Here is a 15,920-nt window from a genome sequence, read left to right on the forward strand (position 1 = left end):
CGAATTATTGGCTGTTTCCGGTAAGACTGAAACATGGCGTCTTTCCGCCTCATGTCTCAACTCTGACTAGAGGAACTCTACGGTTGGGGCCTCGCCGCCCAGTGGCGCCACCAGCGAGTAGGTTGCGAAGCGCATTATTAGTCAAAACAATCCGCCGAATTGGTGATCTATTTTTAGGTCGCGCCCACCGTAGCCCACGGTGCTACGCCGTTTTTCCCCGGAGAGGCCCCGGAAAAAAACGTTCGCGCGGCCGGTGCCCTTCCGCGACGCCGTCTCGCACCCGCGATAAGGTTCAACGACCCCCCTCCCATCGCGATTGTGTGACAGGCCAGGGAGCCGTGTGCGGCCGTGCGCGCGGGCCGGCCATGTTTATACCGTGGTGAGAAAATTTTCGAGCCGTGCGCCGACCGTGCAGCCGCCGTGAGCCACGAGCGGGACTATCTTCCACGTGCGCTGCGTGGAAGCGCGAGATCCCCGCCGCGCGTACCAAGCCGTGCCCGAGGAGGCCTCCACGGGACCGCAGCGCAGCGTCCGCGAGAGCGACGATGGAGTCCTCCGACAGGGGTAAGTTCGACAGCGAGGATATATTACGGATGTGCTCCGCGTGGGAGAGAGCGGCGGCAATATTGTGGCATCTGACACGGAGTCTCGCGCGACGCCCCCGGGGGGCAATGGCAGTGTCAGGGTCGGAAACGGAACTAGTTCAGTGACCGCATTCGACGCCGGGGTAAGCAGCCGCGTCTCCGCGCGCGCGGCCACGATGCGACCGCCCGGTCGTCCGCCGGTTGACGTCGCCGTCGTGCCCGGCGATCGTCGAGGTCGCGGCGGCGGATCGTCGACCGCCCGGGAGATCTCGCGAAAATCTCGCCGTCGCCGATCGAATCTATGTCACGCGGCGCGCTTTTGGCCGCGACTGTACCCAGCGCGTCGTCCTCCTTCTCTTTCTCCTCCTCCGCCTCTTTTCTTCCTCTCGCTCTTTCTCGCGCGCGCGCGCGCGCTCTCTCTCCCTCGCCTCCCCCGCGTTCTCTCTCTCCGCTCTCCTCGACGAGAACGGGGAAAGAGCGAGAGCGAGAAAGAGCGCGCGCGCGCGCGTTACGCCTCCGGGGCATCATCCTGCGGATCGCTCACGGGCACGTGGTGGAACGAGCGCCGCCGAATGAGAAATCCGAGACGGCGATCCGCCCGCGTGCTACGATCGCTCGCGCTCCTCTCCGCCGCTGCCGCCGCCGCCGCCGTTCGCCGCGTAGACCCGGCGCGGCGAGAAAGCGACACGGCGACCGCGCGTTCACACCGGGGAGCCGTAACCCCGTGAGAGCGCGACTGGCACGGGCGTTCCGCGTTGCGCAACGCCGCGGCCGTAACTGCGTGTCTTTAACCTACATTGGGAGGGCACCGCGCGCGGCGAATCGGAGTCACGGTGTCGTTTGACAACGGCGCGCACGGGCCGCACACACGTGAGAATTATTATCGCCTGACCGAGCTCTCCCCCCCTCCTCCTCCTCCTCCCTCAGCTGACGGCCCGCGCGTCCCTCTCCCCCTGCGGTATCCCGCGGCCTTTCGCCGTGTACCTCGGCTCGCCCCGTCACGCCGCGTCGCTTCGCGTCGCGACGTGGCGACACCTGCCGTCCGCTCGTGCGCGCCCTACCTCAAGCCACCGCGAATTAACCCTCCCGCGTCGTCGCCGTTCAACCCTCCCCCGGTGTGTGTGTGTGCGTGCCTGCGCGCCCGCCGCAGTCCCTTCGATCATGAATCGAGGCGGGGAAAATTTTGTCGCCCCTCTCTCGATCGGAGCAACTTGTCACGGGGAAAAACGACCGCAAGGTTAGAAACGGATACTTTTGTCCCCGTCTCGCCTCGCCTCGCAACCCTCCCCTCGTATGATTGAGTGGATTGGGGTGCGGGTTACAGGTTATTGAGATTTCTCATTTAATTCTACGTTTGAATAATGTATTATTATAGTATTATTGCGAGTCAAGTTATTTCGGAAATTTAATCAGACTATTTTTCGTTGAATATAAGAGAAACCGTAGAGGACCGTAATTCAGGGTATAACATTAGCTCCAAAAAATAAAACTGGACGAAATCGTTGCTTCAATTGACTCGTTCAAGAACGAACTGAACATAGTTAACCTGACATTTCGATGATTTAATAATTGCGATTGTACGTTAGCGCGGATTGTTGAATCAAACGATTCGTTTGATGAATTTAGTATTTCGTCGCGCCCGGGGAATTGATCGCATCGGTCAATCCGAGCAATTTTATCGCGAGCAAACGATTGATGCCATCCGATACGTGTTTCGCATCGTTCAAATTGCTCATTAGTCCCTGTTTCCACGTCCGGCATGCGATACGCATTCACGTGCGCGAATAACAAAGCCTCTCGCCAAGCCAAATTCAACTCCGTGAATTTTTTGACTTTGAAAAACAGGCGATTAATTAACAATTTCTTCGGCTTTCTCTGCCTTTCATTTCGCGGAGCCGATCGCAGTTCGGCAGTTTCGGCGGCTGAAATATTTACGATCTTTGGGTGGGCGAAAGAGAAAGGAGCCGATAAGGCCGTGAATATGCGCGCGCGGAGTAAAATTGCGCTCGCGGGAGCGAGCGTGTCTCGTTTCTAAGTTTGGCGCGGTGGATGCGGCGGCGTGCGACCCAACCGACGACCTTTCTGCATTCATTCCGGTCCCCGCGAGATCACGGCCACGACTCCTCCGCCTCTCGAGTTCCCTCTACTCTCGCTCGCTCTTTTCTTCGCATACCTCGTCGCCTCGCCATTGCCTTTCCTCTCGCTTTTCAAGACGTCACGGCCCCGAGCGCGGCGGCGGTCCGTCTTGTGGGATAATCCGCGATCAGTTGGGGGACATTCTTGTTCGTACTACGTGAATATTAATACCCGAAAAAATCTGCTAGAGAAAATAAGGGAAGGAAACAAATGTCGAGAGATGTCGCTTTTTAAATTCGCGAAAAGAATGTATTTTGCGAAACGTTTGTTCGAGAAATATTGACTCGGTTGAGGGTATTCTCTATAATATACACCTGTCGAAATGTATAGAAGACCTTATACGGAAAAGGGAAAAAGAAATATAGATATTGAAGTTTATGTGAAACTTTGAAGAGAATTCCATATACCTGCAGTGAAGATATAAATAGAATTGTTATTCATGGATAAGTAACGGTTTCCTGCGGTTGAAACGAAACTGAAATGAAAATGGGATTTTTACAGACAAAAAAAGGGACGACGGAAAACCGAAAAAACGGCGTGCGCAGGCCAAAAGTGCATCTGTGAGTTTTCTGACCTGTACGCCTGTCCTAAGTGGACCTTACAAAATTCCAGGATTTCTTTGTCCTTCGGCCGGGATTGCAGGCTCTGTGGCGTCCCGTCGCCCTTTATCCTTCATTTTTAATCCGCGTACACCATCCACGCGGCGTTTTGTTCTCTTTCGCGAGCCTCCTCTCTCTCTCTCTCTCTCTCTCTCTCTCTTCCTCTCTTTCTCCTCTCCCTGTTGGTCTCTTCCTCGTTATATAAGTCCAAGGACGAGCCGCGCTGGCTACGTGCTCCTCTCCCTCCACCTCATCGCTTCTCTCTACGTGCGTCTCTCTCTTTCTCTCTCCCCTTCTCGCTCTTTCGTTCTCTTCGTCCTCTTCGATCTCCCTTTCCCTCTCCCTCTCTCTCTCTCTCTCTCTCTCTCTCGCTCTTGCTTCCTCTCATCGTTCGCATCGCCGTTCCTCCTGCACCATGCACCGCATCAGACGACGCCTTATACGCTGCTCCTGTTATTCTTCTAGCTTCCATACTCCTTGCTTCAGCGTAGTTCAGGGTCTTCCAAAGCGAGCATCGCGATCTCTGAAGAGTGGGAGGGAGAGAGAGAAGGAGGCTAACATACAGCAGGCGCGATGCGAAATCTCAAAGTGCAACAAGGTTTCTGCCGTTTTATACCGCAGGCTAGCCTAGACTTCTTTAAGCTATATAGGGTGTCCCGAACACGTTTCAGCGATCTTTCACTTTCTCAAGGGCTCTCGTACGTAGCATCTCTCAGGTATAGAAATAGGTATAGAACGGGGAAGATTAATCACTCATCATAAAGCAGCGGTACTGTGGTTGAAAACGGAATGCGTTTTTCGTTGAACTTGCGCAAACCGGAAAATGTGTCCCATGCTTTTTTTGAATCTATTCTTTCTTTTTTTTCTTTTTTTTTCCGGGGTGCACACTAACGTTTACGTTTGAACTTTGATGAAGGGATCGATTGGCAGGCAGGCAGGCCGGACATCTGCCGGCGTCATCTCCGGTCGTGCTGAAGGCCCTGTGTGTGGCATACGTAAGCTTTCTTAGAAGTGTAATCATGAAAAGGGCGCTTGTCCACGAAGAAGCCTCTCTCAAAAAAAAAAAAGATGAAGAAAATATGATTATGACGTAATCCGGAAGGCGTTTCCCGCGAGACTCGCTATTTCTATCGTCTCACCGCGCGCGCGTAATCGGTAAGAATTGCGAGGATAGAAAAATATCCGGCAAACGGTCGGCCAGTCGTTAGTCGTCATTAAGGCGGGAGTTCTCAGGTGCGGTATGCCGTTTCTCAGAAGCGGCGCGCACCGTATCTAATTGCAAATGCACCGTCGTTAGTATCCAAACGCAGGACGAGACGCTTCTTCCTTCTGTTCCTCTCCTCCCTGCCTCCCTGTGTCTCTTTTCTTCTCCTCGTCACACGCGCTCGGATTTCGCGTATACAATTAACGAGATAGAATTTCGCGAGCGTGGGCGCAGGACATGCACATTTGCTAGTCAGATATTCGGCCTGCCGTATCGCGCGCAGCCAGGACGTCCTGCAGCTATAGTATGAGCGTGTTGCCGCGCGATTTTCCTGAATGGAGAGAAGCGGGCGAGGAGCGGAGAGAGAGAGAAAGAAAGAAATCTCGCGGTCGTGGGCGAGAAATTTCGACGCGACTTGTTTGTCTCGTACGACGCGACCGTGCGTCGGCCGATAATCGCGGCCGAGTAACGAAACCGCGTGTCGAAAGCGAAGACCTGATGATTCTGCCGAACGTGGAAGACGTTCGTCGCTTCGAACAGGTTTCGGGACGAGCGCATGCAACGTCGCTTGCTTTTCTCGCTCCTCTCGTTTCAAAAATCAGATAACGCTCCAAATATTCGTGGCCGTGATTATACTTATACGAATGAGACAATTATTTCAATCTTGCGATTTTTTTTTTTTTGTCAAACGAAGGAGATCGTTCAATTTTTTTCATGAACAATCAGCGCGACGAATCGACGATTGACAACAGACGCGCGCTTCTAAACGCTCACGGAGCGTAAACATACGTCGCGATGCAATGAGTTTATTGATCGTTGCAGCACGCGATCCGGGAGAATCGCGCAGTGCAGCGCTGCGCTCCGCTCCGCTCCGCTCTTCTCGAGCAAAGCGCAATTATGCAACCGCGTTACGCAATTGTTGCACCGCGCATTGTTGCCGTTGTTTCTCATGGCGCGAGTGCAGAATGCGCCTGGTCGACCCAGTGACATTGGCGTTGCCCACCGCGGAAACGGGACACACCTACTCCATATAGGCGACGAAGGCCGCGGCGCGGCGACGCGATTTGTTCATGCATCGCTAGACCTCCGCGGGTTTTTTTTCCCTCTCGCGCGTGCGAATCGCGCGCTTAGGGATCTGCCTCCTCGTCGATCTTGTTTCCCAGTGTTGATCACCCGGCGATGTGGAGATTGATAACGACACGCATATAATCGCCGCGCTGTTTGTCAGCTATCACGTTCCGTTCGAGAATGAGAGAGAGAGAGAGACAGAGAGAGAAAAAAGAGAACTCCGACTACTACTTATTTAGCACGCAGAAAATACGTTTTGCCGTTCGTCATTGACGAGTTTTTTTTTTTTAGGCCTGTCGACTGGCACGACGGCCTGTGAAAAAGCGTACCTTCCACATGCGCTCCGCGTTTAATAGCCACGTAAATTATCGTCCCTGACACGGTGACACACAACGATTAACGATAAAATAGTTGATAAGTGAGTGACAAAAGGAAAATTAATTTCCTATCACCGCAATACAAATAAAGTGGATTGCACTTCGTTCGGACCAGGTGCTCGAGCGGTGCTAACTCTTTGAAACTGCGTATCGCGCAATTCAGTGACAATGGATAAAACAACTCATGGCAAACGGGGCGTGATTTCTTTCAATGTTAAGCGACCACGTTGTTGTAACGACAAAGTATTCGGCAATCGATCATGCGAATAATTCACCCTGCGACAATTTTCATTCCGAAGTGGAATCGGATTTCAAGTGGATGTACATATGTATTCCCAGTCAAATGCGCGAAACGCACTCGTGGAAATCAAATTAATTAAACACTTTACGCACGAACGAGTGGCCGTTTGAAAAATAGATCGTTGTCGTTTTTGTTTTCCGTCACATGCCGTTTATCGGTCGATTATAATTGCAATAACGGCATTAACGATGTTGTGCAGCATCGTATCGTACATTGTACGAAAGTATATGTCACATAACCGTCTGATAAATAATTCATGCAGGCAGTAATTATTCTCTGCTCGCTGTAGATTATCTGAATAACTTAACATCATTATCAGAGCGATCGAAGCAACTTCGAGCAACTCGAATGAATTTTTCGAATTGCAAGACTGGCCACGGGGGGGATATAACAAGACATCCGTATTCAAGCCTTGTGGAAATAAAAAAAGAACGCGCAATTGCGTGTTTCTCCCAGCGCCTCTTCTCTCTCTGTCTCTCTCCTTTTACTCGGCGAGAATTATAAGTTCCGTCGAGGTTCCTTAACGCGTCGCTACGCCTCTGTCGTCCACTTTTCCCCGACTTTAGAGTCTCGCCACGAAACGGCGGGCGATTCCCAGCGGCGATTATATCCGAGGCATCGTCGTTCTCCGACAGGCACGACGGTCGGTTCGCCAATTATTTCGCCACGGCTGCGGGGCTGACCTTGGCCGGGAGCACATCAGCGTTGCACGAGCCGCGTGCGCGCGCGCGCGCTAGCTGCTGCCCCGCGCTTAATTAAACACGTACTGATAATTTAGTTACAGGGATTGCACGGTGTACCATTGTACCCGCGACCGCGCGCCACCGCCAGCCTCCTCGACATAGTAGCGCGCGTGTATGCGGGCAGCAATTAAGATATCTTGTGGTTGCGTGATCGGGCGCGCGCGCGCGCGCACGCGTTTCGATTTCTGTACGCTCGTCTCTCAAGGACCCGCGCGCGAATTTCACCGTCGGATCTGCGACGCGACGCGATCTCTTACACATGGGGGATCGCAGCGGCCGATCGATGCGGAATTGACGGTATATTGCAGCACGAATTGTGCGGTAATTTTAGCCAATTGCGACGAACGTCGCATCGGAACGACGATACATTATTACTCGTCGATCGTGGAACTACGACTACTGTAGCGGTGCGACGCGTGCGACTCGCGCAATACGCGCGATATCAAGGGAGAAACACTGTACTTCCGGTCAGGGAATATCGGGATAGGGAATGTCGGATAGGAAATTGAGAAGACTTGATAATTCAAGGAATCTCGATTGAAGTTGTTATAATGGATCGAAATTTTCTCACTCTTATTTGCGAACGGTAGTGTCGGTATTTTGCCTTGTGAAAAATCGGAAGCTTTTTTAGCCGATCGCTACTCGGAAGACTTTAATCGCTCGCGAGACATGACGTATTTGATTTACTTCGCGACATTAATAGCATTCGCGACGAACGTAAGAAAGGAAAAAATAATCGAGAGTCGTAGGCCGCGTGCATGACCAGCGCAACGGAGTAGATATGCAAAACTTTTAAATACGACGCGATAAAGATGCGCGTTCGCCGACGATAATAAAATTGCGCCGATACCGTTTTCTATGTATAGCCGCGCACTCGTAAAGAAGACTCGATAAAATAATCGATTGTAAAAAAAGAAGTGTTATTCGTAATGGATTTTTTGTTTTTGTTTCGAGCATTATCTTCGTCTTTAATCTTCGCTCCTTCGGAAGGAAACAGGAGAGAGAAAAAGAGAGAGAGAAAGAGTCGTATGTAAAGATACGGCTTATTTTCAGCGGAAATTTTTTATCTTCCAGCGTCTCCGCGCGTCCAGCGAAATTACGATTCCTTCTCGTTGTTTTCATATTAATTTCTCTCTTTCTGCCTTCAAGCTGCGTCGCGAGTTGGAAAATTATTACAAAAATGTAGCACGTTTTCTTAAACGTGTTTAGCATAAAATTATTTTTTTTAATTAACGTAACTCTTATCTAATTTCGATTTTGAAATTTTCATATTTGTTCAGATATGATGATTTAAAAAAAATCGCGAAAATAACCTGCTAAAAATCTCATATTTTGCGTATAACTCCTTCACTTCAATTTTCAGTCGCGTTAAAGTTAAAAAATGCATAGACACAGTTGCCGCCGCGATGTTTTCCCCCTATACTCCATTACCGCGTCATGTGACTACATAATTTCCATAATATAATTACCGTCGCCGTATCGTTCCTGGGAGCGTCAACGAAAGGCCACCACCGCGGTCGGGACACGTAATATATTCGTTATACTCGGTATAGCGATACCGTTTCGCGGTGAAATAAAACGCAGGACTTCCCACACGGCGGTGTCGAGTGCGTTACGCAATCCGCGCGGAGGAAGGGGGACATGTATGCCCTCTTTGCTCTTATCTCGAGTGCAGTCCTCGCGCGGGAAGATCAGAGGTGGATCGCGAGGGGGAAGAGAAAAAGGGAGGCTGCACCGTTTTCGCGTTAGGCGTGAGAAAAGCGAGCGTCGACTGGATTCGCGCGCGTGCAACTTTGACTTTTGATTTTTTTCTCCCCTTTTTTTCGCTCCCTCGCGCCTTTCCGCCGTCCTCTCCTTCCCTCCCGCGTGCCATCAGGCGCGCTATTTGTATTTCCGCAAGGCCTGTAAGCCTTGACGCCACGCACCCGCGCACGCAGATTGCGTTACGAAACGATTTATTATCGCGTTGTCCCCTTCAAGGTCGGCGATGAACGCACCTAGCGCGGAAACACCGACAGGTGAGATCGCGATGGCGGCGGACGCTCGCTCGGCTCCGCAGCTGTTCCGCCAGGGAAGCCGAGAGGGAGCTGCCCGGGATGATGCCTTCGGGATCGCAACAGGATGAAGTCGAGTACGAGATCGAGCTCGCGGTTGAAAGCGCGGAGGCCATTCAGAGCCAGAATGTTCGAGTTCGTAGAAGTAGCGTTCATGTGAACTTCAAAATGAATTTTACAAACTACGAGATGATTCCCCCTCTGAACGCTTCATTCCGATCTGTATCTGAAGATTGCGCTTTTAGTTTGCGATTGATAAGCATCTAGATAGATAAGACCAGGTGATATTATTTCAATTAATTTCGTTTAACGTATTTTGCTCTCATTTCTTCTCGGCGTCCTTGATTACGACTTGATGCTGACAGATCTAATATCTCTTACTATAAAGAATTAAATTAGTTTCATTATCGTATTAGGGACACTAAATTTTGTTGTTGAACGAACGCTCAGCAAAGAACCGTGATTCCTTTTTTCCGTGTGTTGCGTCAACTGCGTTTACGAAAAGTCGGCCGTCACGTGCGTCACACCGGAAGAGGGTGAAAAAAGAGAATGGCCTGCGATACATATGAGGATGGATGCATTAAGAAACTCGGGAGGGTTACTTTAGAGCCTTACGGTTCGGCCTCGAGTTTCGTCACCCGGTGTAGGGCATCGATCGTACCAACGCCCGCTGGCAGCCCGGGGGAGAAAGAAAGAGAGAGAGAGAGAGACACGGAGTGAGAGAGCGAGACGGGTCAAGGGGCGGGGGCGGCGGTTCGGCGCCGGGGTGTCGTCCGGATAGAGTGGGGCAAGTGCACTCCGGCACACTGCAAGCGGACCCTATATGCAATTGGCTGGAAAGTGCATCGCTGGAGGGGATGCTGGGAGTGTGGCAGCGAGAAGGAGAGAGAGAAAGAGATAAGGACGGAGAGCAGGGCAGTGAGACAGAGTGCGGAGGAGAAGGGTTACGGGAGGGGGAGGGCCGGGTGCACACACGAAGTAGACATATAGGTCAATGTCGGGACACTCCTGGTGCACTGTTTAGCACGAGTCACCTACTGACCTACTTGCCTCCTCCTTTTGCGTACCCTGACCAAGCGTACACGTATACCCGTCCTGGCTTCCCGGTCGCGGCGTTGCACTCCCGCGTTGCACTCCCCCGGTGTCACCCCTCCCCCCCCTCCCGGTCTCCGATTCAACCACGAATGTGAATCCCGCGGTCTGTCTGGAGAGATGCATTCGTCCGCGTTCACGCAAACCTCGTATTTAACTTCACTCGGCACGCGTGCTAAAAACGATGACCCGCGCCGATAACGCGGCCGCGACGCGATAACGCGACAACGCTCCGACGATATATCAGCTTACTCGGGTGTCGTAGAAATTATGGTCGGCATATTCGTGTCATCGTTGCCGATTATGTTCCGCGGTACAATTATGTACGAATATCGTAATAATCGCTATGCAGCGGTTAATAACGTGATACAGAGTTTGCGATCAGTAATATATTAATTCTCTCATTTATATATATATATATATATATATATATATATATATCCCATCGTATACAAGCGCATATAAAAAAAAATCGGTTTTTGTAGAGATGTATTTGCTAAAGTTACGCCCAGGCAAAGTAAACAGTACTGCACTTTACTGCAATAAAAAGCCACGTCGAGAATTGCAAGGCGTCGGCAGAATAGCCGCTTTGTAATTCACCCACAGTAACCTCCGCGTTCTATTTATGGCGCTGTCTTCCGAGATGCAGCGCGGCTGCGTCGGCCGGCACGCAGGTGCATTTCGTCATCCAGACGTTTCCGGAGCGGAAAAATTTCAGCGACGCGAGGTGCATAAAGAAAGAGCGTGTCGCCTGGTAAATCCTGATCGGATGGGACGGCCGTGCGACCTATATTCACTCGTGCTATCATCCAACAGGTCCTCTTTGGCTTCATCAGCCCGATTCATTCTCCCTCCCCCCCCCCTCTCTCCCCTCTCTCTCTCTCTCTCACCGTGATTTACATCTCGCCTCCGCAAAATGTTCGCGTCGCTAAACGTTGACATATATTAACACATTTTTATTGCGGCACGCGGCCGGATGATACAGTAGTAGTAGCAGTAGTAATGTCAATAGAAAACATTTTTTTCGTTGTTTTAGAGACAATCCAGAGAAAATAGACAACCAGAGAAACCAGGGAATCGCGAACTTTAGCGACTCGTATAAAATACTTGAAAATAAGCGCCGATTGTGATACAATACGAATTGTTCATCCTTATACAAATCGTTTCGCGAAAGACGAAGACTTCGAGAATAATCTAATTTTGAAGACGTCCGGCGATAAGTATTGGATTCCAAAACGAGGCTGCGTCGTAACGAAAATAGAGCGGAAACGAAAGATCATACGCACGCATAGCGTGTCCCAGAATCACTGAATATCTTTCGTTGAATCGAGAACAACAACATTCGATCGTTTTCGAACTGTCTCGTTGTCGTGACGAAACACGCCTGAAAATTCGGTCTCACCGCGATGGTAGATCTCGCGCGCAGCTACACAAGCCGTGCGCGAGGCGGATCGATGCTCGGCGATCCGCTCGATGGTGCAAGCGGCAGAGCCTTGTCGGACGGACACACGCCGATTGTCGATTCAATCGGACGTAAACGCTCGTCATGTAAATGCTCGCTTTACTTATCGCCCCCGGGGCATCGCGCGTTTCACGCTCGCCCACTAATTGGGGGAGTGCCCCGGGGCGAATCGAAGGTAAAACCGATCGCGCTCGCCACACACGTATGTATAATAATAGCGGCCGGTTGCTTAGCAGTAAAGCACTGTGTATATTTAGCAGGCGACGAACTTTACGAGGCTGCTTATATATATGTCGAAAGAATCGGTCGCCCCTCTCGTTTACGCCAGTCGCGCGCGCGGTTTTACGTGACGAGGCTTCATTTCGCCGATCACGCGGCGGGAATGTCAAGGCCGCGCGGCTTCGCGCGATGCAATTTTCAACCGAAATGCAACCCCTGACGTAGGGCGAGGCGAGAGGAAATGGAGAGGAGGGAGATAGCTTTTTCGCCCGGGAGAGGCGAAAAGGAAATCGCGCGCGTGCCCGAAATTGGGTCAAGTGCGGATAAATGTGACGCAAGGAGCAGAGCAAGGACCATCCCCCTCGGATTTATCAAGGACAGTTTATACCACTGTTGGAAAATAATACACGATTTATAAGATAGATTACAAAAATGCAATTCTAATCAAAATATTTTTAGCTTTACTATATTTGTGTCAAGTTGTTGTAAAGTTAGAGAATCAAAGCAGAAAGAAATTATAAAAATAAATACACTGAAACGTGGTCATATAAAAATAAAATTGTTTAGATTCTCCCTGGATTTCTCTAGCTTTATATGCGCCGTACTATGTAATTATAATAGCGATACGTGTACTTTGAATTACACTCGTAAATCGACTACAGCTGCAGCATGCTTTTACCTCTTATCGCAACGTTCGTTACTAACATTTGTTTTCTTTGCTTTTATTTGCAGGTGAGTACCACGATATCTGTATCGGTTATCATGCACACCGGTCTTATAGCCTCGCCCGTTCGTGTTATACTCCTCCGTCACGTAAGTAGCTGCTTTTAAGGTGATTTACATGCTTTCGTGATACCTCTAGGACTTCATAATCGTACCATCTCCAGGTATACGTTGCAACGATTAACCGTGGACTTAATAAAGATTTACTGCGCTTCGCGAAAAAAAAAAAGAAAAATAACGCGCGTGTAATCCGCTTCTTTAAGTTTCTCTCGTACTAAAAACACTTTAAAGCGCCTACTTTCGCTTACATACAAATTCATATCTTCGATCTAATTCTTGCGCGAGAAGCTTTAGGATTGTATTCTTGAAGTTAGAGAGAGAAAATCAGGTTTAATGATTTTTATCACGCCGTCACACTTTTTGGAACGATAGATTACTTCCGTCGAGAGAAACGGGATACCGAGTGGCATATATAAATTTTTTTTTCGAGATCGTGCATACACCACCCACCCCCGTTCTCCGAGCGCGCATTACCGAACGGCCATCATCCTTAACTCGGTCAAGGTTCGCTTCATGGCCCGGCGAGAAACTATACCAGGGAGGAAGATAAGACGAGAGGAGAGGCGAAAGCGCGCGCGTTGTCTTTCTCGCCCGACCGGAAAACTCACGATATATATCCGTGGCTTTATTGAACGGCGGTATTAAGAAAATGAAATTGTCCCGGGAGTCTATAAAGCATCATCACGGCGCGAAAAAATTCCGGCGAGTGCCATCGAACCTCATTATCGTCATTATTGTCTGGAGGGTTTTTCCCAGGATAAATTGATTTAAGAGCGTTAGTTAGGATATTGTTACATCGATAAAGGTATATCGGTCTCTTCGTACGATTCGATTGTCCCAAACTGATGCTGCGCACTGAGGGGGCGTCTTCTCAGCGTCGGCAATTTACGCATTTTTCTCCAGCTATCGCATCCAAAAAAGAAAGGTTTAAACAAATAGAGTTGACGGCCTTTATCTCGGCCTCATTACACCGTCGTTTGCATTTCGATTAAGCCGCGTACAGTGTTATAATATATCGCGACAGCACACGCGTAAGCTACAAAAACGCACGTGCTTGCGCAGATAACCGCTTCATCTATTTTTAGCCTAAAAAAAAAAGAGAAAAAAAATGCGAAGTGCGTCGCATCTTGCGATAATGAACAGCACTCTCCGTGCCCGACACACGCAGCCGTGTATGTTTGCGTAATTACAATGCGGGTCACCCGTTTTGGATCGCGACGAAATCGATATTTCCGATTCCAACGCGCCATTTACTGCGTGTCACAGATTATGCGTATTTTTTATTTATTTTATATTTCATTATTTAGAGTATATACCTGTATAAAAATCACGAGATACAAAATTATTAACAACGAACGAAGGTACGTTCGCCTTCTCGAAATGTTGCTCATGCTATAGTCTCTGTAATCAATCTCGTCGCAGCGATCGTAAATCGATATGAAAGTTAGCCGAACTTAAAAAAAGAATAGATTCAGAGAGAGAAAGAGGGATAGAGAGAGAGAGAGAGAGATGCAGGTCCACGTGTGCGCGATATTATTTCTCGTATCTCAGCCGCGTAAGAGAGGCGCCCGGCGCGAAATAAACGCGTTCCGGATCGGTCGCGATTCGGGTGAACGTACTATTTATACATCGCCTATAAAGACGACACCGCACACCGTTTTGCGTCCGTAGCACCGTTGAGGAATCTCAGGATCCTCAACAGAATCCGCCGTCGCAATGCAGTGGTCACGTACGACGTCCTTGACTGCTCTTTCCTCCTCTTCCTTCTCTTTCTCTCTTCTCTTTCTCTCTCTCTCTCTCTCTCTCTCTCTCGTTCTCACTCTCTCGCATGCAATACCGTCATCTCTCTTCCCGCTCTTCTCTCCTTCTCTCCATGGCCGCCTCTCCTTTCCACACCTACACCCGATTGATCATCCGTCCTGTCGCTTCTCATAGATGGGCATTATTTATAGCGTGGCAGCTACATGCGTCGTGCGTGGTCGCGTTAACGCGATCGGCGTTGTACGTGGATTCTCGAGATCGTACGAGGTGACTGCTTCTGACGCCCGGAATCGTGCGTCTGATAAACGCATAGGCGTCGCGTGCTCGACAGCACGGGATCGTACGCGATACTCTCCTCGAGGAGATTAATCGAGTCTCGGATCTAGCCCGAGTAACGAATGTGAATTTCGCCCGAATTAATGACTCGCGTAAATGTAATAATATATTACTCATTTTTATAATTACGATCGCTTGTGTCGGGAGCTTCCCCTCCCTCCCTCCTTCTTCCGAATGCATCGAGGGATTCGGGGTGACCGCAGCGATCCACTGTTCGAGCTCATTGAATATCCCTTTCGGCGTTGTTCTCGCTCCGCGAATTCCTTTCTTGTATTCTCTATTTTTCCTCGCTCGAAGTCGCTCATTAGAATTCAGGGAACGATTAGCCCCCTCTAAAAAATCGCGAGCTTTCACAACGGGCGAACAATGACGCGGCTGATTGGCGCGAACCGCTTTAGAATTAGAGGCCGAATTTTGCATTGTACACGGGCGAGACCAGACGAAACAGCTGCTTCGTCCGCGCACACTTGTCTTCCGTCTCCTTCGTCCACCAGGCTCGCCTTTTTCTCCCTTCGTCCGTCTCTCTTCCTCCGTCGGCCGTCATCGTCATCACCGCGCCGCGCCGCGTTGCCGCCGCGCCGCCGTCTTCGTCTCCGTCGTCGCCCCGAGTAACGTTTCGGTAGTTTCGGGATTCCGATCGGCCACGCTGGCTTTTGTGTGTTTCGGGCCTCCGGCATACGGCGAACGGAACGAGACGCGGAATACGTAAACGCAGGAAGTCTCCAAATCTGCGGGATAAAAAGTGGAGCGATCCACTCGACTCATCTCGGGCCGAGATCTTCGCGGCGAGGTACTCGCGCGCGGTGCGCTATCAGCAACATCTGACGCGGTTCATTACGCGATATTGCAAGTTTCCGCGAGGCACGTAACTTCTTCGGCGAGAATTACGAGGCTTCGTCTGCGCTGAACGATCGTACTCTCCCTCGTGCCTTCAACCGAAAACGCATCACTTAAGAGTTATTTTCTCGAGATGCCTCGAATGCGAGATGCGCAATGCAAGGGGAAAAAAAAGTCCGCGTCGGGATGCCCGCGACAATCCTCCGTTGACAATGGATCTCGATCGTACGTCCTTTCCATTTCCAGAGCGAGTTTCCGAACGGTTTGCTTGAACGAGTCGTCGATGCATCGAGGCGCGAAGACTCGTTTATGCACTTTGTAGCGAGACGACGCTCGATATATGTGTCGTGTAAATGCAGCATAT

At 50.2% G+C, this 15,920-nt stretch overlaps 1 protein-coding gene across 1 annotated transcript; it reads left to right on the plus strand.

The window, feature by feature from the left end:
- The first annotated feature begins 33 nt into the window (after positions 1–33).
- On the plus strand, positions 34–13,696 carry LOC105456866. Its single transcript, XM_011701210.1, has 3 exons — positions 34–53; positions 333–564; positions 12,572–13,696. Exons 1-3 carry the CDS (start codon positions 34–36, stop codon positions 12,668–12,670), a joined length of 351 nt encoding a protein of 116 aa, XP_011699512.1. The 3' UTR covers positions 12,671–13,696.
- Positions 13,697–15,920: the final 2,224 nt, after the last annotated feature.

The sequence above is a fragment of the Wasmannia auropunctata genome, unplaced genomic scaffold, assembly GCF_000956235.1.
Source record: "Wasmannia auropunctata unplaced genomic scaffold, wasmannia.A_1.0 LD336106.1, whole genome shotgun sequence".
Lineage (NCBI taxonomy): Eukaryota > Metazoa > Arthropoda > Insecta > Hymenoptera > Formicidae > Wasmannia > Wasmannia auropunctata.

Coding starts and splice junctions, on each gene's coding strand:
- LOC105456866 (XM_011701210.1), top strand. CDS start 34: ATGGCGTCTTTCCGCCTCAT. Junction 54..332: donor ATGGCGTCTTTCCGCCTCAT/GTCTCAACTCTG, acceptor GTGACAGGCCAG/GGAGCCGTGTGCGGCCGTGC. Junction 565..12,571: donor GATGGAGTCCTCCGACAGGG/GTAAGTTCGACA, acceptor TTTTATTTGCAG/GTGAGTACCACGATATCTGT.